General features: G+C 37.7%; 1 protein-coding gene across 6 annotated transcripts in view; it reads left to right on the forward strand.

The window, feature by feature from the left end:
• Positions 1-21,262, forward strand: part of ndrg4 (NDRG family member 4) — a 47,612-nt gene that overhangs the window by 9,976 nt on the left and 16,374 nt on the right. For 2 of the 6 annotated variants that reach the window (XM_008411759.2, XM_008411760.2), the window contains exons 2-4: positions 13,558-13,648; positions 15,360-15,518; positions 19,474-19,512. In XM_008411759.2, the coding sequence (XP_008409981.1) occupies positions 13,571-13,648; positions 15,360-15,518; positions 19,474-19,512 (276 nt within the window). In that variant the 5' untranslated portion in view covers positions 13,558-13,570. The remainder of the gene's footprint in view (positions 1-13,557; positions 13,649-15,359; positions 15,519-19,473; positions 19,513-21,262) is intronic. The other 4 variants (XM_017305229.1, XM_008411761.2, XM_017305230.1 and 1 more) reach the window with 4 other exon arrangements.

Consider the following 21,262-nt stretch of genomic DNA (forward strand, 5'->3'; position numbering starts at 1 on the left):
TCTGAATGGAGCCTTTTGTCCGTCTTCTGCCTTCATTTTGTGCAGAATTTCATGTCATCAGGGATTTATTAAGGATGTATTTAATGGCCTCACAAACTGCCTGTACTTACTGCAGTGCCTCTTTTAATGTCTATAACGAGACATTAAAAGCCTTTATGAAGGTTTCCTCCACCATTGCCACGTCTTTCTGAAACTTTCCTCCAAATTCAGAGGCTAATTCAGAACYGTCCTCCAGATGCTACATTGCTTAACAAGCACTGTTTTGTCATTATGYCATCATTTTTTGTAAGTGSCAATCTTTTTACAAAYRCATACATTTYCATCTAGGACACCACCCTCCCCGATTTGTTTTAATTTGTCTTAGATTAATTTAATACAATTTTGAAAAAAAAGCTCCAAGATAAAATATGTGGAGTACTGTGAATACTTTACGGTTTCACTGCAGCCTCCTTTTTTTAATGGGAGCTCATCTGTTGGAGATACTTGAATACATTTACAAGACAACAATTGTTCTTATAAAAAAAATATGTAATCCACATTTTGTTAAAATGYTATTACAGGCATTTTCAGACAGATGGACGGCAGCAATCACTTCTGTTAGAGCATCACTGACATCAGTGATCAGCACCTAATTGAAATTCTGGGCAGCATCACAGACTTTTTTATTTTAACACCACCAACACCAGTGACTACATGAATGAATATTGATGGAAAGCACAGACTTAGTACTTTATCTTCTGCACAAATCACATTGACATTACCTTCATTATCGCTCGCCATTGCTCGTCTTTCAATACTCTGAAACAGTTTGGCGGAGGCGGGGTTGTCCCGTCTCACCTAACCCCCACTGAGAGGTGAGGCAAAAATAGATGCTTGAACCAGAGTGTTGTCAAAAGAGTAAGTTCCCCACTGTGTGACTGGACGCTTCCTAGATCTGCTTTCTTTGTTCCTTTGTTTATTTTTCTGCTTGACTCAGCCAGGAATAATGAGTAAACAAATCTACGTTTCTCCATGAGTGAAAAGTCAGCTGCAGCGTGAAASTTTTTCTTGGGCACCACCTCTGAGACAAGGGATCTTTGAATGCCGGAAAAATGGCTGCTGAGTTTCTCTGTCTAGAGGTGAGMGAGCTCATTTTTAATATTTAATCCTCCTCTCAGAAATTATATCTGTGCTCTGTAGAGCTTCTCAGCTAAGGAAGATTCCTCTTGACACCAAGTAGCTATTAATAATTAAAAGTCTCATTTTCAAAGAGCAAAAAAAAAAMAAAAAAAAGGCCTCTATGTTTYGGTGTGTAGCTTATAATACCGTCAGCTGGTGAAGTACTTCMGCTCCTAAARTGCTTGGAGGCCAACAGGTTGGATGATGGGGAGGAGAAGGACTGAATGTGGGGATGTGTGGAGAAATGTCAGTAAGGGTTAATATCCACACTAGAAAGATACTTAAGTAATAAAATCCTGCAAAAGACAAGATATTGGCAACGTACCCAGACATTGCTGTATACTGTTGTTTTCATCGGCTTTGACTGTCTTTCATTTAAGTATCTTAGGTAGAGAGGGATTGAACTTGCGAGATTTAATGCTTCATTTGTGTCAGAGCTAAGACTTAAAATCTGGTAATTACATCACATCCAATTGAACTGCTTGGCAGCTGCAAATTGAAAAAGCASAAGTATTTTGTGCTCGTTGTTGTGTGCACACAAACACCTCTAAATTAACCTTCTACCTGCAAKAATTTCTTTTCTCAAGGCTCCTTTAGATCCAGTCAAAGCAAAAGTTCTCACTCATGTAGGTGGTTTACTTGGATGCAGTGCTCTAAAAAAGTTGATCAACATGTGGAGATTGAATTTTCCCAGATGACCACTCTACCTACTGACCCACAGAAACATTATGTAGATTAATTAAAGCAGTTATCTAAAAAAAAAACAGGAGGCATTAATTTGTTCACCAAGATTTGTTCATCATTGCCAGTTTTATGTTTTTCACTTTTTTATAATAAAAAAAAGTATAAGTAACTTAGAATTTATGATTTTTCTGACTCAAGATTAATTGTGACATTTCTTATTTTATGTAAAAATGAAAAAAAAAAAACCTACAAAATTAGATCCGAATTAGAAATGCACGACTGAGGGTGACGAGGATTTTCCTAGAGTATACCCAATTAATCCTCGAAGAGAAGCAATTAGACTAGTGCTAATTACAGCAACATTTGTTTCACTTCACACAAACAGATCTGCTCTTACTCCCAGGAGATGATGTGGTTTTGTGTTTCATTTTTTACATATTTGTTTTGACAACTTAAGATGCTTGTATTGCACACCTTTAGAGATCACAATAGCAGAGGGTTACTGTACGTTTTATAGCCTAAAAAGGTMATCGCACTGGACTTTTACACTCACGTTGTTTGGAAGATCTCCACCTGACAGGGGGAGTAGTTCAGCTCGACAAAAACTGCAGCACCGAACATAAATTCATTTTTGCTTACATRGTGCCAGTTTACAACACATGAAGTATTAAGGCACTATGAAATAAAAACATTTTGAGTCAGATAGACAGATTCCATACAATCCTATTGACCTAGATACAAATAAAGCTGTCAAGTTCAGTTTGTTTTTCAAATTACATTTAAAAAACAGGTTTTCTATCTTAGGAATCCCAGCAGGTCATGTKAAGTCACTGATTTGCAACATTCATTCCTCCTAGATGAGCATGTAGTGACAGWGGATGGCTGCTTGAATTTKTTTYCCCACTGACTTTGCAGCAATCCCTCATAGTGAGCATGTATACCGAAAGAAAAAAATCTATTTTAAAAGGAAGAAACCTTCAGTCGAACCAGGCTCAGTGTGAGCGGCCATCTGCAATGATCTGTGGTTTTTTTTGTTGTTTTTTTTCTCATAAGAGAAGATTCTGAAAATGTTTCTTTTTTAGACTTATAGAAAAACATAAGTCATGCTCCTGTTCACATGAAAGCAGTTAAAAAAAAGCATCAGTAGAGCATCATTTGAGGAGTTCTGTGAGCCATTGTGTCACAAATAAGGCAAAGACCGTTGTTTTTAGCAGTGGCAAATATTCAGATGGTTATTGCACTTTATTTATTTATTTATTGTTGGTGAGGGTAATGCATTAATTGATTCAGATTGGCTTTTATTGCTACCATGACTAATGTTCCTTCTGTGGTGAGTCATAAGCTGCCAGTGAGCAAGCCTGGCTATGGCAGAGCACTTCTATGGATGATGCAGGACGCTTGCAACTCCTTCTGACAAATCTGCTTGTTTTACAGCAGACATTTTGGATGACAAGAAGTTGGGAAAAATAGGTGGGTCTTTATAGACCTGCGTGTCTGTATCTGTGTCACTTTGGCTGCCAGGTAGAATGTGTGCAAACACAGAGCTTCATAGAATAAACATTTTATTTTGAAATCAAGGTCCCAGAGTCCGGAGGAAGCACAGAATCCAAGCAGCTCGACGTTTCCTCGACGATTATTTGAGGTGCCATGTTGTCTGCTGGTGTTGGTCCACTCTGTTCTATCAAGTCAGAGATAGAATAATAAATTATTTTCAAGAAATAMCCACTTGAAAATAGTTATCTCTGTGTTCAGTAAGTCTTTGAGCTTTCTCAACATTTTCAAGTGTGTTAATGCACACCTGCAAAGTTAATAGGTCAAGATGTTTCCAAGTATCCAGAGGCATTTCAGCACATAAATTAATATCTCAGATTTGCACCGAATAATTCTCTTTGATTGTAAAAATCTTTCTTGTGTGTGCGGAAGCAAAAATATTTTCTTTTGCAACCTATATTTATCAATTAAATTATCTTTGAAAGTCATCAAAAAGTCAGTCCTCATTCTAATTAGAACTGGTAAAGCTCAAGCAGACTTCACTGGAGGTAATTTTATAAGTAAAATATCTGCAGTCAACCCTGTTTTCATGTCCTTGTTGCTTACACTTGAGTGCGGTGACTCCATCTTCCTCTTTATCTGTCTGTATCATGCCGGCAGAGCGGTCTTATCACTTTGAGGGTATGTAGGAGGAAAAAAAAGTCATGTCCTTTGGAAGTTTTTTTTTCCTCTTTGAAGTGCAGCAGCCATATGTCTAATTAACACAGCTGAGTGGATTCAGTAACCTTGTCRTATGACGAGGCTGCAGGAGACTCGGGGGGGAGAAAACCTGAGCTTTGTCACTTTTAGTGTGGGAGTTAGTGACACAGCAGCCTTTTGGGGAATGCGGAGCAATAAAAATAAATTAAAATCAGCTATTTAATTTGTGTRACAGTGTAACTAAAGAGGTTTCTACTGCTAATCCTGAAATCCTACCCTTCATCCTCTGTCAGCGCATGTGCTGATGCCATCCCAGCTTCGGAGTATTGATTCCATCCTCATAGATCAGATGTGATGCTTCCCTTTCACGTGAATCTGCAATTGATTTTCTGTCTGACAGAGAGCTTCTCTTTGTGCTTACAGTGCTTTACAGAAGTATTAAGAACTTCTGAACTTGTTGTGTTACAGCCACAAACCTTATATGGTTTTTATATAAAAAAACAAACTTGTGCATAACTGTGTAGAGAAAAAAGCAGGATTCATATCTTTGAAAACATTTGACTTCAGCTCYTCCATCATCGTTGCTGCATTTCAGAGCCGTTTTTCACTGCAGTTGCAGCTTCAGGTCGTTTAGTGTRAATCTTTAATAACATTGCTGTTCCATCTACTGTATTATCTCTATCCACTTATCCTAGACAAGCTAGGTCTAAAATAATTAGCTTGTCAAATATGTCTGGCTGTAGGTTTAATTGTAATGCCAAAATACGACCGTGTATAAATACCTGACTATTTTTCATGGGTCCTTCACAGTTGGAAGAGTTGTAGCTTTTCCCTCGACACTCTGAGCCTCTGGTGTCTGTCTCTCTGAAGRGTTCTGTGTGCGGAGACAGAGACCAGCCCTCAGACTTCTGTCATCAATCTAAACTATTGCTTTTCCATGCTTAAAGGATGGAAAAGCTTAAAATAAGCATTACAGTACATGCAAAGGTAAATCAAACAAAAAAAAAAAAATCTGCCAGCAGGGAGTTAATCTGGGTTGGGTCTGGATGAGGATGACAGATGTGAAGATTAACCGATTTCCACTGATTGACTCAAATATGCATCAAATGTAGATGCATATTTWTTTATCTTTTTAAAATCTTGGTAAAATCCAGAAAGATGAAAGTTACATTTAAAAATTAGCTCCAGTGGGATTCTGCTTCTGCTGCCATTCCTATTGATTTTCTGATTTTAGTTAACCAGCTAATATTCCTAAAGAAATACCTTATTGTCTACACAGCTGAATGCAGAGTGCAATTGCAACTATACTATTTAGATTTGYCAAATTTGCAAAATCTGAACTCCTCGAACGGTCCTATCCTGCAACTTTTCGATTCATAGCTAATCAAGCACACCTGACTCAAATGACTGGATTACCTTCTCTACATGTTTCATTTCATTCAGGTGTGTTGGAGCAAGTATTCATGTAAAAGTTGCTCTCAAGAGCTACCTTTTATTTTAGTTATCTCAAAGTAGGATTTGGTTCTTGGCAGACAAAGAGCCAAGAATGCTGTGTTTTGCAYGTGATAATGTTTACAGTCTAAAAATCTGTCATTTATTAAACGGGAACCTCTAAGAAAGATTTACTCTTAAGGGAGGATTTTCTTTCAGTGTAGGAACCTGAATGAGCTTTAACATGCTTTTAAAAGTCCAATGTCAGTTCTTGTGTTTGTGAAACTTGTCCGTGTGGAAACTCCACAACTGAAATGTTTAAAACAGCAAAACACTAAAGGAGTTCACAGCCTTATACCAGCCGAGGAGGGAAGACGGTTAGAAAGAAGGTTACAATGGTGTGACTGTGAAATGTGTAATTTGGCAAGACAAGCCTGTGAATGGAGAAAAAGAAAGAGAAGCATTGTGTGCAATATAAAGCAGGAGAGCAGAGAACAGAGAAGAGTAGTGATGCTTCATTGAGTTCCAATAGTTACATTGACAAAAATTGGACTTTACACCAGTGTTTGGCTCTAAAGGGGGCAGSAGCGTATGTTGTTTATTCCAGTTGTTTCCAAAGGTCGAATCTGGACCCCACTCTGAGCCATGAAAACAAAGTAGGGGGAAGAGAAAGTATTTAGATTCAGTCAGTGAATCAAAATWAATTTCAAAATGTGGCTTTTTTTTTTCAACAGAACTGTAACAATTACAAAAATACACAGTAAAAAAGTTAAAAACATTTTAATAGTTGCTGTTTTTGWGGTCYGTATCCTCCACTTTAATTCAAATGTTTGAACTATTTGCCAACCTTTTTTAGGGAATAATGAATGTCACAATGAATAAGAGCGTAAAAGTACTGGTTTGTCCCCACATAAATCTTTAGGTTTTCTTCTTTCATTTTCCTCCATGACTGGACATCCCAGATGTCACCCGAGGTGATCGAGAGGCCGTGACATCTAGAACTGAAGGATATGTGATTTTAATACAAAACGACAACATACATGGTTTATAGTTAATTTATTTATGTCCAATGCTAGGCAACATGTGCGATACGGGCCCCCATAAAGGCTGTGTTTGTGGGGTCCTTTTGGTCCATCGGACACGTCCCTACTTTTTGTAACAGTCCAAGAGTGTCCAAGAAAGAAATGCGGTAGAGGTAGAGTCTGAAATAACCCGTTTTTACCAGCATTTTAAAAGATAGAAGGAATTATTATTACTAAATGTTTCATAGATTTTTAAAAAMTGCAAAAAAGTTACATTTATGATGCCACTCTTTCCTTAGACATGCATTAGGAATGCACTTCCTCTTAKWCTCTTTTTCTRCTACCCGTTGTTGGATAAAGAAAGATTTTATCTACAGCGCCATCCACTGTTTACCATAAGAACTACAGCTGTTTAGCTGCTCTTCAGGCAAATGCGCAACAAAACCTGGTGAATATAAAAKAACCCTTGAGAGAAACCAATTATAGTTAATTTGTTACTTCCTAAATGCAAGTAAAGTAAATCAAAGTTATGTAAAAAAAAAAAATAAATAAAAGTATGAACAGATCATAAAATCTCAGAGGCCTCATTAAGAAATAAAGAAAGCAGGCGAGTTGGATGAGAGTTGCAGGAAATTATGTTCTTTAGGTTCCAAGTTAAAGAAATGGAATATTATTTTTTTTATTAGCTTAATAAAGCTTTGCCCACCCTCTGATCATCCATTGTGAAAAAAAATAGCTGACCACTGGATCAAATCCTAGCCAGTGAGTCTTTCTCTGATTATTTGCATAACAGTGCATGCTTCTCGGTTCTCCAGTTTACATTCGATGAACTGACCTCTCTAAATTGCTCTTAAGTGTGAGTGTGTGTATGCATGGCTGCCTGTCTTGTAACCCACCTCACATTCAACCCTGAGTAGGCAGGTATGGACTATTGATGGATGGAAATAGCTCTACTCGTTCCCTATTATTGGCTTAGTTGTTACTTTATCACATGCAGAAGGGAATCCAGTGAAAACAACGTATTAACTCTAAAACCACTGTTTTTGTTTTTTTTTTATATTTGTGCATCTTTTCTTAAACAGGAATGATTAATTAAGGTTAGAGGCATTTATCTTCAAGATTAGCTTTTATCTTTTTCAGGTGGTGATATATTGTTGTTTGGTTTACGTTTCTGCTTATGATTTGTTACATTTAGAAAAACAGGTGAGATGCGACCTATCATGTCTGACAATACTGCTAAGCTGTGTTTGTGTGTAGACTAGAATATGTAGTCAAGGTGGTGGTGGAAAACATAAATGTGTAATTTGAAAGGAAAAGAGAGGGTGAGCCAGATGCCATTGGACCCAGCTGGGTTGTCACGGCAACCCTGTCTGGAGAGACGTGAAGGAGGAAGAAAAAAAAACGGATGAATCCATTTTGTTCTTTTTATTTAAATGCTGAATAGGTTTTCTACTCAAAACCCAATTCAGTAATAGAAAAAAAATATTCTTAGCAGCATTTACTCTCCACAAAAGAGTCAACAGAAAGTGGATTTACCCCCACTGACACAATCGCTGTCTGAGCCCAGTCGGTGATGAAGAGAGGCTTTGAAGTCCTGCTCTCCTCTGTGGAAAGTGGACTGCATGCCTCAGTGGRCCTTTCAGTGTCCTGAGGGGCAGAGTGGTCAGGAAACAAACACTGCTGAAGGACCGTGATTTCATAAAGTGAGGTAAAAGTTGTAATTGTTTCTAATGAGTTAATTGGATTCTAGAAATGTTTGCTAAATAAATCACCAATTCAAGCACAATTACCTCATRTATAAAAGTAATATAGATTTCTAATTAGGTTCATGTAGTGTACGGCGGTAGCAACCAAATGCTGCCAGTCAGATGTACTTAATTAGCGAGTAAGTGTGAGCACCTCTGTTAACGCAGGTATTTATGCAGTTTGCCTCTCTGGGGCACAGAGAGAGCTGAGTTTGATTAAAAATAAATGATCTGGGAAGCCTCAATGAACATAAACAATGTTGTGAAAAAGACAGGGCTAACATTTATTTAATGTAAGTATCTTTCAAGTCAAGTCTTAACTCTTTAGGGGACAAGTTTTGTCCCACATATTTCTCATGTCATGTTATCCAGTCAGCCTGAAACACAGCATTGTTATAGATTTAAATTTAACATTAAAACAGGGAACTGCTGTTAATTGTTTGGAAAATGAATAAGGTCACAGTAATCATTACATTTTAAAGGAAAATAGTAGAAATAGGTTAAAATCAGTGAATGTTCAGTACATTTTTTTAAAAATTCCTCAAGGAACAAATGATGTTCTTTCCAAATATCATTTCGGTGCAAGGCGTTCTGCAGTCATGAGTGTTAAAGAAAGGTATTTACTACAAAACAAAATCATAATTTGCTGATAATACGAGTCTGGTTGTCACCGGACAAGTCAAACGAGAAGCCAGGAGCAGTATTTTTCCACCATCAACACTGGCGTCATGATTCCAAATATAGCTGATAAAATGCAACACTAATTGATTTTGAAATCTGACGTCTTACATAACCACATAACGGTAAGGCCTGCAAAAAAAATTTAAAAATAAAAAAAGCAATGAGACCGGCTGGGGAAAAGCAGATATGGTAGGATGAGATGAGGTGTGAAAGAAGAAAAACTGAAAGCAAAGCACTGAAAGTGAGAGAGGGCAGCTGCAAGACAGAGATGTTGGAGTGACAGAAGGAGAGGTAAAATGTCAAAGCCTGTGAAGATAAAAGGAGGAGATGCTTAGAGACAGAGAAGCAGGGATTTGGAAAAAAAAAGCACAATGTCAAACAGAAGACATAAAGCTTTGGAAGAGAATCAAAAGAAGCAGAAACAAAACAGGAATATAACAATGAGAATGCCTAGGAGTAATCAGCAGGCACAATGCAAATTATATATTTATTCTTTTGACAATAGTAAAATCCTAGGCTCCAGAACAAAATAGCTAATGCTTAGACTTGATTATAATAATCAGTTTTTACATTATAAAAACTGATTTGTAATCAGTTTTTATTATAAATCAGTCAATATATACAATAGTGTATATTGACCAAATACACTATTTGGTCAATAGTGTATTGACCAAAYTGATGGTCAATACACTATTGACCATCAGTTTGTGACCTGATGATCCAAGTGCACCAGCKTGTCCATCTCTGTATGGTCCAAATCAAGACGATATGAATCTCTTGCAGAATTGTGATTTGGAAATGGATATTGAAGGTCTTTGTGAGGGAACACCAAAAAAAAACAAAAACAAAAACAGCCCGAAGTCATTCAGGCCCAAGTCGAAATCAGTCATAAAGGGGGAATGCCAAGCTAAGTCTCAAGACTTTTTGGGGTAAGTCCAAGTCAAGCCTCAAATGACTTAATTTAACATTTTCTCATCTCATGACATCGAGTCCAGCTAAGCATGACTGAAAGTTCATACCCAACAGTTCACAATCTAGGGCAGAGGTCCTCAAATCCAGGCCTCGAGGGCCGGGGTCCTGCAACCTTTAGAAGTGTYCCTGGTTCAACACACCTTGATCACATGGCTGAATTACCTCAGCAGTGCAGCCGGGTTCTYCTGAGGTCTGCTTGTTTTACTTGGGTGTGGTGAAGAAGAGCCATATCTAAAACYCTCAAGACACCGGCCCTCGAGGTCTAGATATGAGGACCCTTGGCGTAGGGAAGTGGTGCCCAAAGTCGGTCTTCGAGGGCCGGCATCCTGCATGTTTTAGTTCTCTCCTTGGTGGTAGTAACGACCTTCTCAGCATGTCCAGCATGTCAATGTTCCTCTTCTAACCAAGCCATCATTTGATCCAGGTGCGTTAAACCAGGGAGAGAACTAAAACATACAGGATGCCGGCCCTCGAAGACCGACTTTGGACACCACTGGTCTATGGTATATCTCCAGGGGTCACCAACTCCAGTCCTCAAGGGCTACCATCCTGCAACTTTTAGATTAACCTCTACTCCAAAATGTCTGAATTTCCTCACCAGCATTCATTCCTCTCTGCAATAGGCTGGAAATGAGCAGTTTATTTAATCCAGGTGTGTTTGAGCAGAGACACATCTAAAAGTTGCAGTACGGTAGCCCTCGAGGACTGGAGTTGGTGACCCCTGTATCCTTTCTGTATAATTTCTGTTTTTACCAGAGTTTCTGGAAAATCTGTCCTTAATGTGTTGTCTGATTTCTAGAAATCAACCTGGGACATATTTCATTCTAAAGTATTTCATTTGCAGATTGCAGATTTTAGTCCGGCAAACGGTAAAAAGTAAACAAGTGCCATTAATTGTATCAGCCGTCAGAATGGGGTAACTGGACCATTGGCTGTGTTGTTTGGGTTCTTTTCCCTTACTATTACCCCTCATGGCTCCATTCCAGTGACTGCAGAAGGTCACACCGACCCATTTAATAAACTGGTCACGGCAAGAGGGAGACAGAGAGAGAGGTGRTAAACAGAAGGAAGGAGAAAACATGCTCACGAGTTACCGTCACAACACGGTAAATGGTAATGCTTATGGCGAGAACATGCACCTGGTAAGACTGAGCTGCAGTGAGTCATCTCCAGCCCTTTTCAGCAATAAATCTGGCACTGCAGCGTTATAGAGACAAAACCACTCTTCATCAGCTGCTAAAAGTGAATGTAACTGGCAACTGTGCTTTGTCTTCTTAAGACTGTCTGATAAAACCAGTGAGATAAAGCTGAATGACTGCTGGAGGGAACGAGGGAAGACATGAGGAAGAGGAAGGAATGATGAACAGACACTGACATTTTTTTTGGTTGTTTTATATCTGTGTTTTCTCTCACTTCCAAGTTAATGTTCATATTTTACCTGGATAGCTGAGAGTAAAATGTATCCTTCCACTAACATATTATAGAGATATCCTTAAAGTATTTTAGGACTGCTTAACCCAATTAATTTATCAGAGCTGGAGCAAACAAAACAGATTTTAATCAGTTCAACATGAAAGAAATATCCAGAAATAAATTAAAATAAACACATTTGTATATATCAATATTTCAGCTTTAAATGTAAAAAAAACAACAACATATTTTTATGTAAATTTCTTKTCAAACAGATGAAAAAAATATACGGTTTTGATATAAGWAATCTTAAAATWTYTTAGGGGTTGCATRATTTATTCATGCATCTAGATTGCAAAATCATTCTTCATAAATGTATTATTTAAACACATCCTTACATTTGATATCAAATGTAATTTATAGGACCGATTTAGACTTTTATTCTGTCACCTAATATTTTATGCTGAAGTTCTTTAKTCAGAAACTACACATTTAGTTATTTGTTAGTTAAAACCAAAACATGTTTAGCTCCACCTCCAGTGATTATAACTGAAAYGCTCTGTTTCCTATTTACATAATTTTATGCACAGTAAAATAATCAAGAGTCACRGAGAAAGACTTTTGTAGCAGTAGCATTTGCATGATTTTATCTGATACCTTTGACATAGGTCAATTTAACACATCCAATGAATTACTTTYTTGCAGTTCTGACTCTGTGCAGCATGTGTCGCCTGGACGTTTGTGTCCATTTATCTGCCTAACATCAAGTAGGAGGTGTAGCTGTCCTGAGAGTGTTACTTAATATAACACAGAAATGGTTTCGCAGTAACATTTTGCAGTTTGAACRTGGAGCATTTAGGCTGCTTACTCTGAAGCAGTAGAAGCCCCTGGTGGTATCAACGTAGTCACGCTACTCTGTGTTTCTGTGTTGGTGGACTGATGTCATGATCTGGCACTGTTGTTGTATTATTGCTGTCTGACCTCGTTTTTGGCGTGCGTTGATGTGCCTGGTGTACACTGCGTGGAGCGCTGTCTCAGCTCCGTGTTTAACCACAACACTCCGTTCTGATTAGGGCTTTTATCGAGGCTTAGCCTTCGTATTATCTTTGGAAAAATAGCCCGTGTGCGTCCGAGCTCCACTGTAAACCGAGTAATCTCGGTCAGTAAGCATCTATGTCAGCTCCCGTTTTAAATCTGTCTCTGTTATCAGAAGCATCCCACACAGACAGGCTTTTGAGAGGGCTTCTGAAGCCCTTTCAAAAGCTTCTGAACAGAATTTTCGAACTTCTGGAACATAATTTTTATGCAACACGAAAATGATGCTACATTTTTCAATATTAAATATAGTAGTGTGATAATAGGCGTTTTGACGTAGATTTAAAATATTATGATGAAGCAGAGATTCTGGAAAAGCCAAGAAAAATAGCAATCTGTCCGGGAAGAAACAGAAGACAATAAAAAGAAAGTAATAAACACACTTATTTATACATAAGATACACGGACGGACGGATTTCTTTTTTCAAGAGTGATTACCAAAGATTTGTCAAACCTAATTTTTGGTAATCACATGTGAAAGCTATGAATAAATTAAGTGTATTTTGATAAAAAATCAAGACATGTTAACTGTTTTGTTTAATGCATTTTTATAAGGCTCATAGGTGTAAGATGAACAGTATGTTACTGTGTCAGGAAAGAGAAAGTTGCTTTGCCAAGATGTCACTAGGATTTTTATTTCCCTCTTCTGTTTGTGATTCTTCAATCTTGGAATGAAGGTTTAATGATTTGCTCCCTGTCTATAAGTGCCCCCAAGTGGCTAAATATGTATTTATCAAATTAGTCATCAAATGAGTGTGACTTCTCTCCTTTTGGAGCTCCTTTAAATATACAATATATACTGCAGAGAGTGAGCCTTCAGTGGCGCAGAATGAACATCTGCATAGTGCAGCATGAAGTCAAATCATGTTATTTCGGGGTAAATTATGCAACATTTGAGCAAATCCCATAGAAGTGATGAATATGCATAACTTGTGTGCTGCTTCTAAGGTGTGTTGTTCATGCTACAGAGTTTTTCAACCTGTCTTGCTTCGCTGCATGTATAGAACGGACAGGCTGTGTCAATTAAACACTTTTGGGCGGATATGCAATTGTGTGATATGGACATAAAAAGACAATAACTTGTTTTTTCACAGACTTTGACACAAAAAGTAATCTTATCTGTTTTTTTGTTTTTTTTCTTTTATTCCACGTTGAATTTACGATTGCAGGTTGTTGTCCAGGATGGCAGGGATGAAGGAACAGCAGATCACAGAAGAGAAGCCCCTGCTGCTGGAGCAAAGAGGAGCAGATGCAGACATGGTTAGTCCACCATGTTTATCATTTGCATGTGTTTTTGTTGCCATTTGCCCTCCTGTCTGGGCATTCAAATGCCATTAGTGAGAGCTTTTAAAAACTCTTGGCATATTAAGACTGAGATGTTTGTGCTCATTATTTGTGATGGCTTATAATTAGACAATGGGCCTGTTTACCAGCGGAGGAGGAAATTAATGAACTCAATCCAACCAWGACAACACTGTGAGAAGATGAGAGCTCATTTAAGCTTTGAGAGAAAGAGAAAGAGACTGAGGGATTGAAAGACAAAGAAAAAGAGAGAATAGGCAGAGGCGATTACATAAACACCACTTATTCCAGTCCACTTACCCGTTAAATAAGCAACAGGTAGAGGCTGAGGCTAAATCAGGGGCTCTTGAATACCTCTTGATGCAGGAATGATGAAAATGCTGGAGACTTCTCTGATGCAAAAGTGACTCAAAGAGGCAAAATGGATSCCTGGAAAGCACAGCGTTAATTGCATCTTGAAGCTTTTCTAACAACAATTTCAAAGTAAAGTGACGTGGTGATTATTCTTTTCAGCTGTGGAGATAAAAGTTGCTTGATTTAAAATAAGGACTCGGATAAGCTGAATGAGAAATGACTAAACAGTCTTTAACAGCCCACGATGGAGAGGAATAAAAGAAAGAAAATTACGTCCCAGTAAAGCAACTGTCTCCTTTTGCCAACCTTAGTTTTGCTGACTAATGCGATGGCTTAGCTGTGACTCTCTTTGTCAGGAATATGATTCATCCAGGTGATATAGGAGCTCYGTCTCTTAATGGGAAGAAACAGAATATGTTCTCCATTAGTACAAATCTCATAAACCACCATTGATCAGCTGGAAAGGTCATTAGGCCTGCTCATTATAACTCTCTGTTGGTAAATATTGAATGCCATTGATTGCTGSCTCATTGATCCRGTTACATGTTGCATGACTTGACTAGCCGCTGTTTTATTCTCTGAATGACCTCTTTAGCTCAAGCACACACCCCGATGCCTCTCACTGCTTATTTAAAGTCTGCAGCCCTGCAGCACAGGTGACCTTTAAAAGCAGTGAGTGATTGCTGGTTGCGCAAGATGRTGGTAAAACCCACAACCATTAATGTCCAACAAGTTCTTCATTCAGTCGGCATGGGAAAAGAAAACACAATGTTTGGATTGAGATTGACGAAAGAATATTTGATCAGATAGAACAAATGGGATGCTGTGCTCCTGTTCACATTGCAGAACAAATGAAACTGTCAAAAAAAAGTTCACAAGAGTAAAAATTGTGGTGAGATAATTTTGATTTTATTTTTTAAGTTTCCATAACTGTCATTGGTGCAAACAAAGTACATTTTAGCAAGGCATGAACRGAGCAGATTCCTGGTTTATTGTTGCTTTCGATTCAGAGTTTGATCAAGACCCACCACTTGTTCCTCTACTCTAATTAGAARAAGCCTGCAAATCTTTAGCCTGACCTTTCTGGTGACACAGGAACAGAAGAGCCATAATGAAACGGGACACAATGTTTCTTCCTTGGACATTTAAAGGACAAGACGCTCACCAAGAGCATTTCGGGAGATCTACACAAGCATTAAAGAAAGAAAATGTGAATTGTAGACATCATGTTTTATGTTGACTGTATGTTGCCAATCTGCCTGACTTAGTTGTTGCCCAGTAACCACCTTGTTGTGCTTGTTGTTTTGCAACACAGCAGGATAAAGGAGAGGAGGCATCGGTGGGACTCCCGTGCCCCGAAAGCCCCGTACCCCCTAATGAACCCCCTMCCCCCCGCCGCCCCACTCACCGCTGGCATGCCTTCGCACGGCACTGGCTCCGCCAGACCCGCCGTCGGACCAGCGGGGTCCTCCCGGTAACTACCAGAACAACCAGAAACATCTGACAGGCAGGACACAAAATCAACGCACATCAGTTATTATACGGTTAAAAATTAACTTTAAAAAAAGAAACATTAAGATGTTTTTTTCAAAACTAAGACTAATAGCTAAATTCTAAGCCTACTTAGATTTGAGTCCTCTAAAATTAATGCCAATAAATAACATATACATGAATACCCAAATTTAAATATTTGGTAAAATGAATTTCTATATTTTTCAGTCTTTCAGTCGCAGATGGCATATCTTCAAGCTAACTGACTGAAGAGATTCTAACATCAGAAAAAAATGAGAACATTTAGATTATCAACATGCACTGAAATCACACATTAGGATTTAAACAATTGGTTATTGATATAAACAATATTTTTTGATGAAAATACGAGCTGAAAATGAAACATTAAGACATTTTGTTAAGCAYTAATTTCTACTAAGCAATCTAGCTAAATGCTAACAAGCTAAAATGCTGAGAAACATTTGAAACAAGCTGAAATTGGTAAATGTGTGCAGTTAACRTATATTTGARTAAATTASATTGATTTATTAAACTAATGAAATGGTGAAAATTAAAYATYAAGGCATTATTTTCTGTGTTTCTAGTCCTCACTAGCTAACAAGCTAAATGCTAACATTTCCATCTTAGAAAAAACAAAACTTTATTTGATTAGTCTAAATCGCATTGTGAAAGAAGCTGTTGGCTCTTTTATTAAAGTAGTACCTTTGTAAAAGTTTAGTTGAAAATTTAACGTGAAGACATTTTGTCCAGATCCAATAGTAACAACTCTACTAGGAAAATGTTTTGCAAATCCGATATGGAGTTAATGTCTTATAGTTACTTTTCTGTAAGACCTTATTGTTTTGTGCTCACAGAATGTCCTAAGCAGCAAAGCAAAACACGGCAGTGCAATTGGTTTTAATCCCCTGTGGATTTAATCAAGTCAGTTCCTTGATCCTCCAGGACCGGATGTCTTAAACTTAGTATTGCTGAGAGAAATCCTTAGAAAAAAAAATCCTGAAATCTAGGCCAAAATCTGTATTCCCAAAAATAACTCAGGAAGACAGACACCRACACACAAAATTGCAGCTTTAGTTATTTAACATTCTGTTCAGGTCTGCGAGGCTAAAGGAGCCACCGCCTTTACGAATTAATTTCCTTTGGTTAGTCTCACATCTTCCTGAACTGAGCCGTTACACATCGTCTATACGGGTGTGTTAAAAGGAAGAGAAGAGTTCCACCTGCTGGTCCGACCACCTTACTGCCATTACTAATGTCTTCCCTGTTTGAACAAAAAACATAACCACCTGCATGAAATAAGTCTGTGGGGATCAAAGTTGCCTCAAAAGTACACCTTTCCTTCAAGGATGAGTTCAATTAATTAAATAAGTGTCTGGATAGTTTGCTCCGTACACATCCTGTTAATGTGGTACAAACAAAGCAACATATTGGTGCAGTTTCTTTTTTTGAGGCAGCTTCAGATCCTGTGTTTTTTGTAACTTGTTTCTCTTTCTTTAGGTGTTTCCCTCCTCTAAACTATCTGTGGCTCTCCTGTCATTTTCTTTCAAGTCATCACAGCTACTAAAATTTCACATCTTGTTTCCATTATCCACCTCTTTTACTTCAGTCATGGTTTTATATTTGTGTGTGTGTTTTTTTCATGTTTTCTTTCTGAAGCATCCCCAACTAATCCTACAGATTCAGAGGTGTGCATGTCTAACAAGGAGGCGAGCCATCTGCTCTGACAAACTGTCTAACCACACATCCATGCCCTTAATTTGGTTGTTTTTGTCTTATTAAGATTTACAGATGGTCCTGCTCTGCTCTAGGCTTTTTAACAATGTTTCTGATGAGTGAACCTGTTTTGGTGTGCAAAAAGTTTGTAAAAAAAAATAAAAAAATGATATATGATAGTAGCTGTTGTTCTTAAGCATGCCGTATTTGTGTTTTATGTCAACACATGAAAGACCAGATTCCTCTTAAGGTTCAAATCACCTGGAAGGTAACRCATAATTTACTTAAAATCCRCATCTACTTCTTCAAAATCAACAAATTAATGACTTTTGTCCAATCAAGAAAATGTGTCTCGTGTCTTGATSTTGGTTTGGATTGAACTTGCAAAAGTACTCTTACTCCTTCAAGTTTTTCATATGTCACATTGCTAAATYCAAAGTATTTTATTGGGATTTTATATGATGGATCAGCACAAAGCATAGGGTATAGCTGAAAGCTGGACAGACRCAAGGTTTTCGWTTTATATCCTATTTTCCTGGTCTTTGTGATGCTTTTTGTTTACTCGTGTCCTATAAACAAATCACTGAGTGTATCATCTTTCTCCACAGCTATGTAGTACCTTGTGTTGGTGCATAACAAAAGTCCAAATAAAGTGCACAGGTGATTTATGGTTGAATTATACCAAATGTGGAAAAGTTTGTTGGTTATGAATACTTTTGCAAGATGTTAATTGTTTGTTGATTCAGATCATTTTYGAGGTGGTTTGCCGTGAGAAGGGATCTGGCTGCTGCACAGCATCATGTATTCAAACACCATCTTTCACCATTATTTAATTTGAAGCTCTTCTCAATTTCCCACACATCCTTTWAGTTAAACATTTMTGCGAGGTTTCTATTTGGAAAACAATCTTACAATACTCTTTGAGTATTCCTTAAAATCCACAGATCAAAATAAATAAAAAAAATAAATAAATAAGGAAGAAAAAATAAGAAGATGTCAACTTGAACATTAGGAAACATGTGACATAAATTTGACAATTGTATTATATAAAATATTCAGAATTGATTTATGTGGTTGAATAGCTGTTAAAATGCTTAAAAAGTGAAGARAAAACATTTTTTGAGAAACTTTCATACTCTTGAATTCATTTTTKATGTTTGCTTTTCAAGCCTGTTTATTAATTTACTGTATAGAATAAGTATTTGCCCCACTTGTATGCTTCAGCCTCTAATTGCTTTGAAAAAATKAAACTGTGATCAATATAATTTGGGTTTTGGGACAAGAATTTGCAAAAAAAAAAATAAATAAAATAAAGACCACATAAATGTTCACACCCCTTTAGGCCAGTACGCTGGTCCACCTGTGGCTGAATGCATCTCAGTCMTATTTGAAAATCTGGATGTGGGAGATTCTCTCCGTTCTTCCTCAGAAACATCCCACACTTGATCAGGCGAATCAGAATCAACTTTRTTAGTGCACTTAAGTTTGCGCACACATAAAAAGAAACTTGGCTTTGTTTTAATGTGAAATTTAACAACTTCAGATTCTAGTGTTTGTTTTGTTAGGATATCCTCGTCTTCCACTCTCCGAATTATTCTGCTTTTGATTGGTTGTTGGTAAAACGCTTTGGGATAACGGAAAAAGCAAAGACTTAGACTGACTGCTCTCTGGTGATCTTCATTTCATAAACTGTGACAAATCTTTTAGCTGGGCTTCTGTTCAATAAGGAAAGTCTCTTTAAAGGAATATATGCATGCAGTCGTTAATTTCCCCAATATATTTTAAATTAATTGATGTTATGTTGCAAAAATAAATTTTCCCTTTGACATACAAGTATACTTTGTAGATTTTTTTAAAAAACGTCAAACTATATTGATGCTGGTTTCATTTTTAACAAAAAAAAAAAAAAAAAGGCTGAAACACCCAAATAGGGTGATTACGTTTAGAGGTGTTGGAAACTCAAAGGCATGAAATACCTTTTATTTTAAAGTTTTAAAATAAAAGTGAAATAAATTTTAAAGTCAGTGCAGCTGACGGTAAATCCGCTACCTTAGCATGCCCTGTTTGGACCCGCGGAGCGCTTCTGTCCTCTCTACGACAGTGGATGTTCTGTTCCTTGTATGCAGGACAGTAAAGTTCATACATGTTTTCTTATTTTGACATAATAGTTTTTATGTGTTGTATGTGCTTGCCTCCCTGACCAGGAATGCCCTGAACAACTGATGCCACCAGGCGACTGGAAGGTACGAACCCGCTCACTCCTCCACTCTTCAATTATTACTRTTGTTTCTGTTTTCGCACGCTGTGGCGGTTCATKTTTTTTTTTTTTTGTCATCCCTTTGACATGCTTGCTTGGATAAACTGTCTGTAGGAATGAATATTTTATTCCAAACCCTGAGATAATAGCTGCTGTTCTGAAAGTGATGGGCACTTTTTTTATGCAGAGTTACATGGAGTGTGTGGTTCATCTGGATGGGGAATTCAAGACTTTGTTGCTCTCATGCACAAAAACAATGTTTGCTTTTAAGAAGTTTTTGTAAAAACGTTTTTTTTATATATATTTTGTGGCACTAATGGAATTTATTTGTAATGATCAAACAGGAAATAGAAAAAGATTACTAGAGGAGAAATATTTGAAGCAAAGTTYGAAGGTTGCGAATCAAACYCWAGATGGMTGTGTCCAGGAGTCCTGACCTACCAGTTCTACCTGTAGAGCAATTGTCACCCTGAAATATGTTTTCATGTCATATTAAGGCTCTAAAGTGGAGTTTTGTGGAGTTGTAATCAGCAGTCAGTAGCCTACCACCAAAGCTTACTCCAGCAGTGAGCTTTTCAGACGACTTCAAGTTTTGAGATAACAGCTACGTTAGCAAAGAGGAAATTATGGAGGGAAAAAAAAACCCAAAAAGATAACACAAAGTAGACTGTGAAGCACATCCAATTCAACAGTGTGGATATGATTCAGAAGACGWAGCCGGTGCTTCAGGATCCTCCAGGACACGAAGCTACAACGTTCTCAGGCTCTCCTGAATTTCAGACGTCASAGGCAAAGGACTGGACTGTTTCTCAGCGGTCCAAACTCCTTGACTCCAAGTTGCTTGAGGCCAAATGTGAATGTTTCGCAGTTTCTAAACTTTAATACACCATTTCAGAATCACGTGGATCAGTCCTGATTGGTTTTGCTGATCATAACTTCAGTTCCTTATGTGATAAGTGGCAGTCAAAGTGTGACAGAAAGAAACTCAACAAGCACTTCTCTTTCTCTCCTGTCGTCACACCCCACCTCGTCTGAGATCTCAGGTACTGTAACAATGAAGCAGGAAGGTTTGGTGTGATGTGTGATTATTTTTAAACAGTGACTTGCTAAATTGTTCACTCTGAAATCAGTTTCAGTGAAAAGGTGAGGACGACTTTTTGGACGTCGTTTTATTCCCTTATGCTCTAATCTTTTAACCTACACAGCTACAATATAATGTCATTTGTTTTTAGTTTTTACATTTTCAGCTTTTAAAAAYGGTCAACACCCAGTTCATGAGGGTGTTGACCGAAGAGATTTGTTGTCAAATCTCTTCTGTTTTGACAACAAAACAGAAGAGATTTCAGAAAATTGCAGCACCAAATGAAATGTTTTTATGCATTATAATTATTTATTATAGAATAACATTTAGAGTAAGGCAAAAAAATAAAAAATCCAAGAATAATCTATCAATATGATGTGAACACCAGTAAATCAGTTACGCTGGGTTTGGATGTTTATATGTTTGAAGCTGATGGGGAGATGCAGAGTCAGCAGGCAGAGGGTTAATCTCCTGCTTGTGTGGGTGAAAAAGGGGGACAAAGTCAATGACAGCAGGGGAAAGATCCTGAGTGATCTGTCAGCAGGAAAAAAAAAGAGGGACGGACGGAGAGAAAAAAAACGTGAAAGATCGAGGGGGGAAAAGGGCGAGTGGAAGTCTTGGAGGAAGGACAAAGGGCTTGTTGATGAATGTCGGC

Source organism: Poecilia reticulata, linkage group LG6 (genome assembly GCF_000633615.1).
Source record: "Poecilia reticulata strain Guanapo linkage group LG6, Guppy_female_1.0+MT, whole genome shotgun sequence".
Classification (NCBI taxonomy): domain Eukaryota; kingdom Metazoa; phylum Chordata; class Actinopteri; order Cyprinodontiformes; family Poeciliidae; genus Poecilia; species Poecilia reticulata.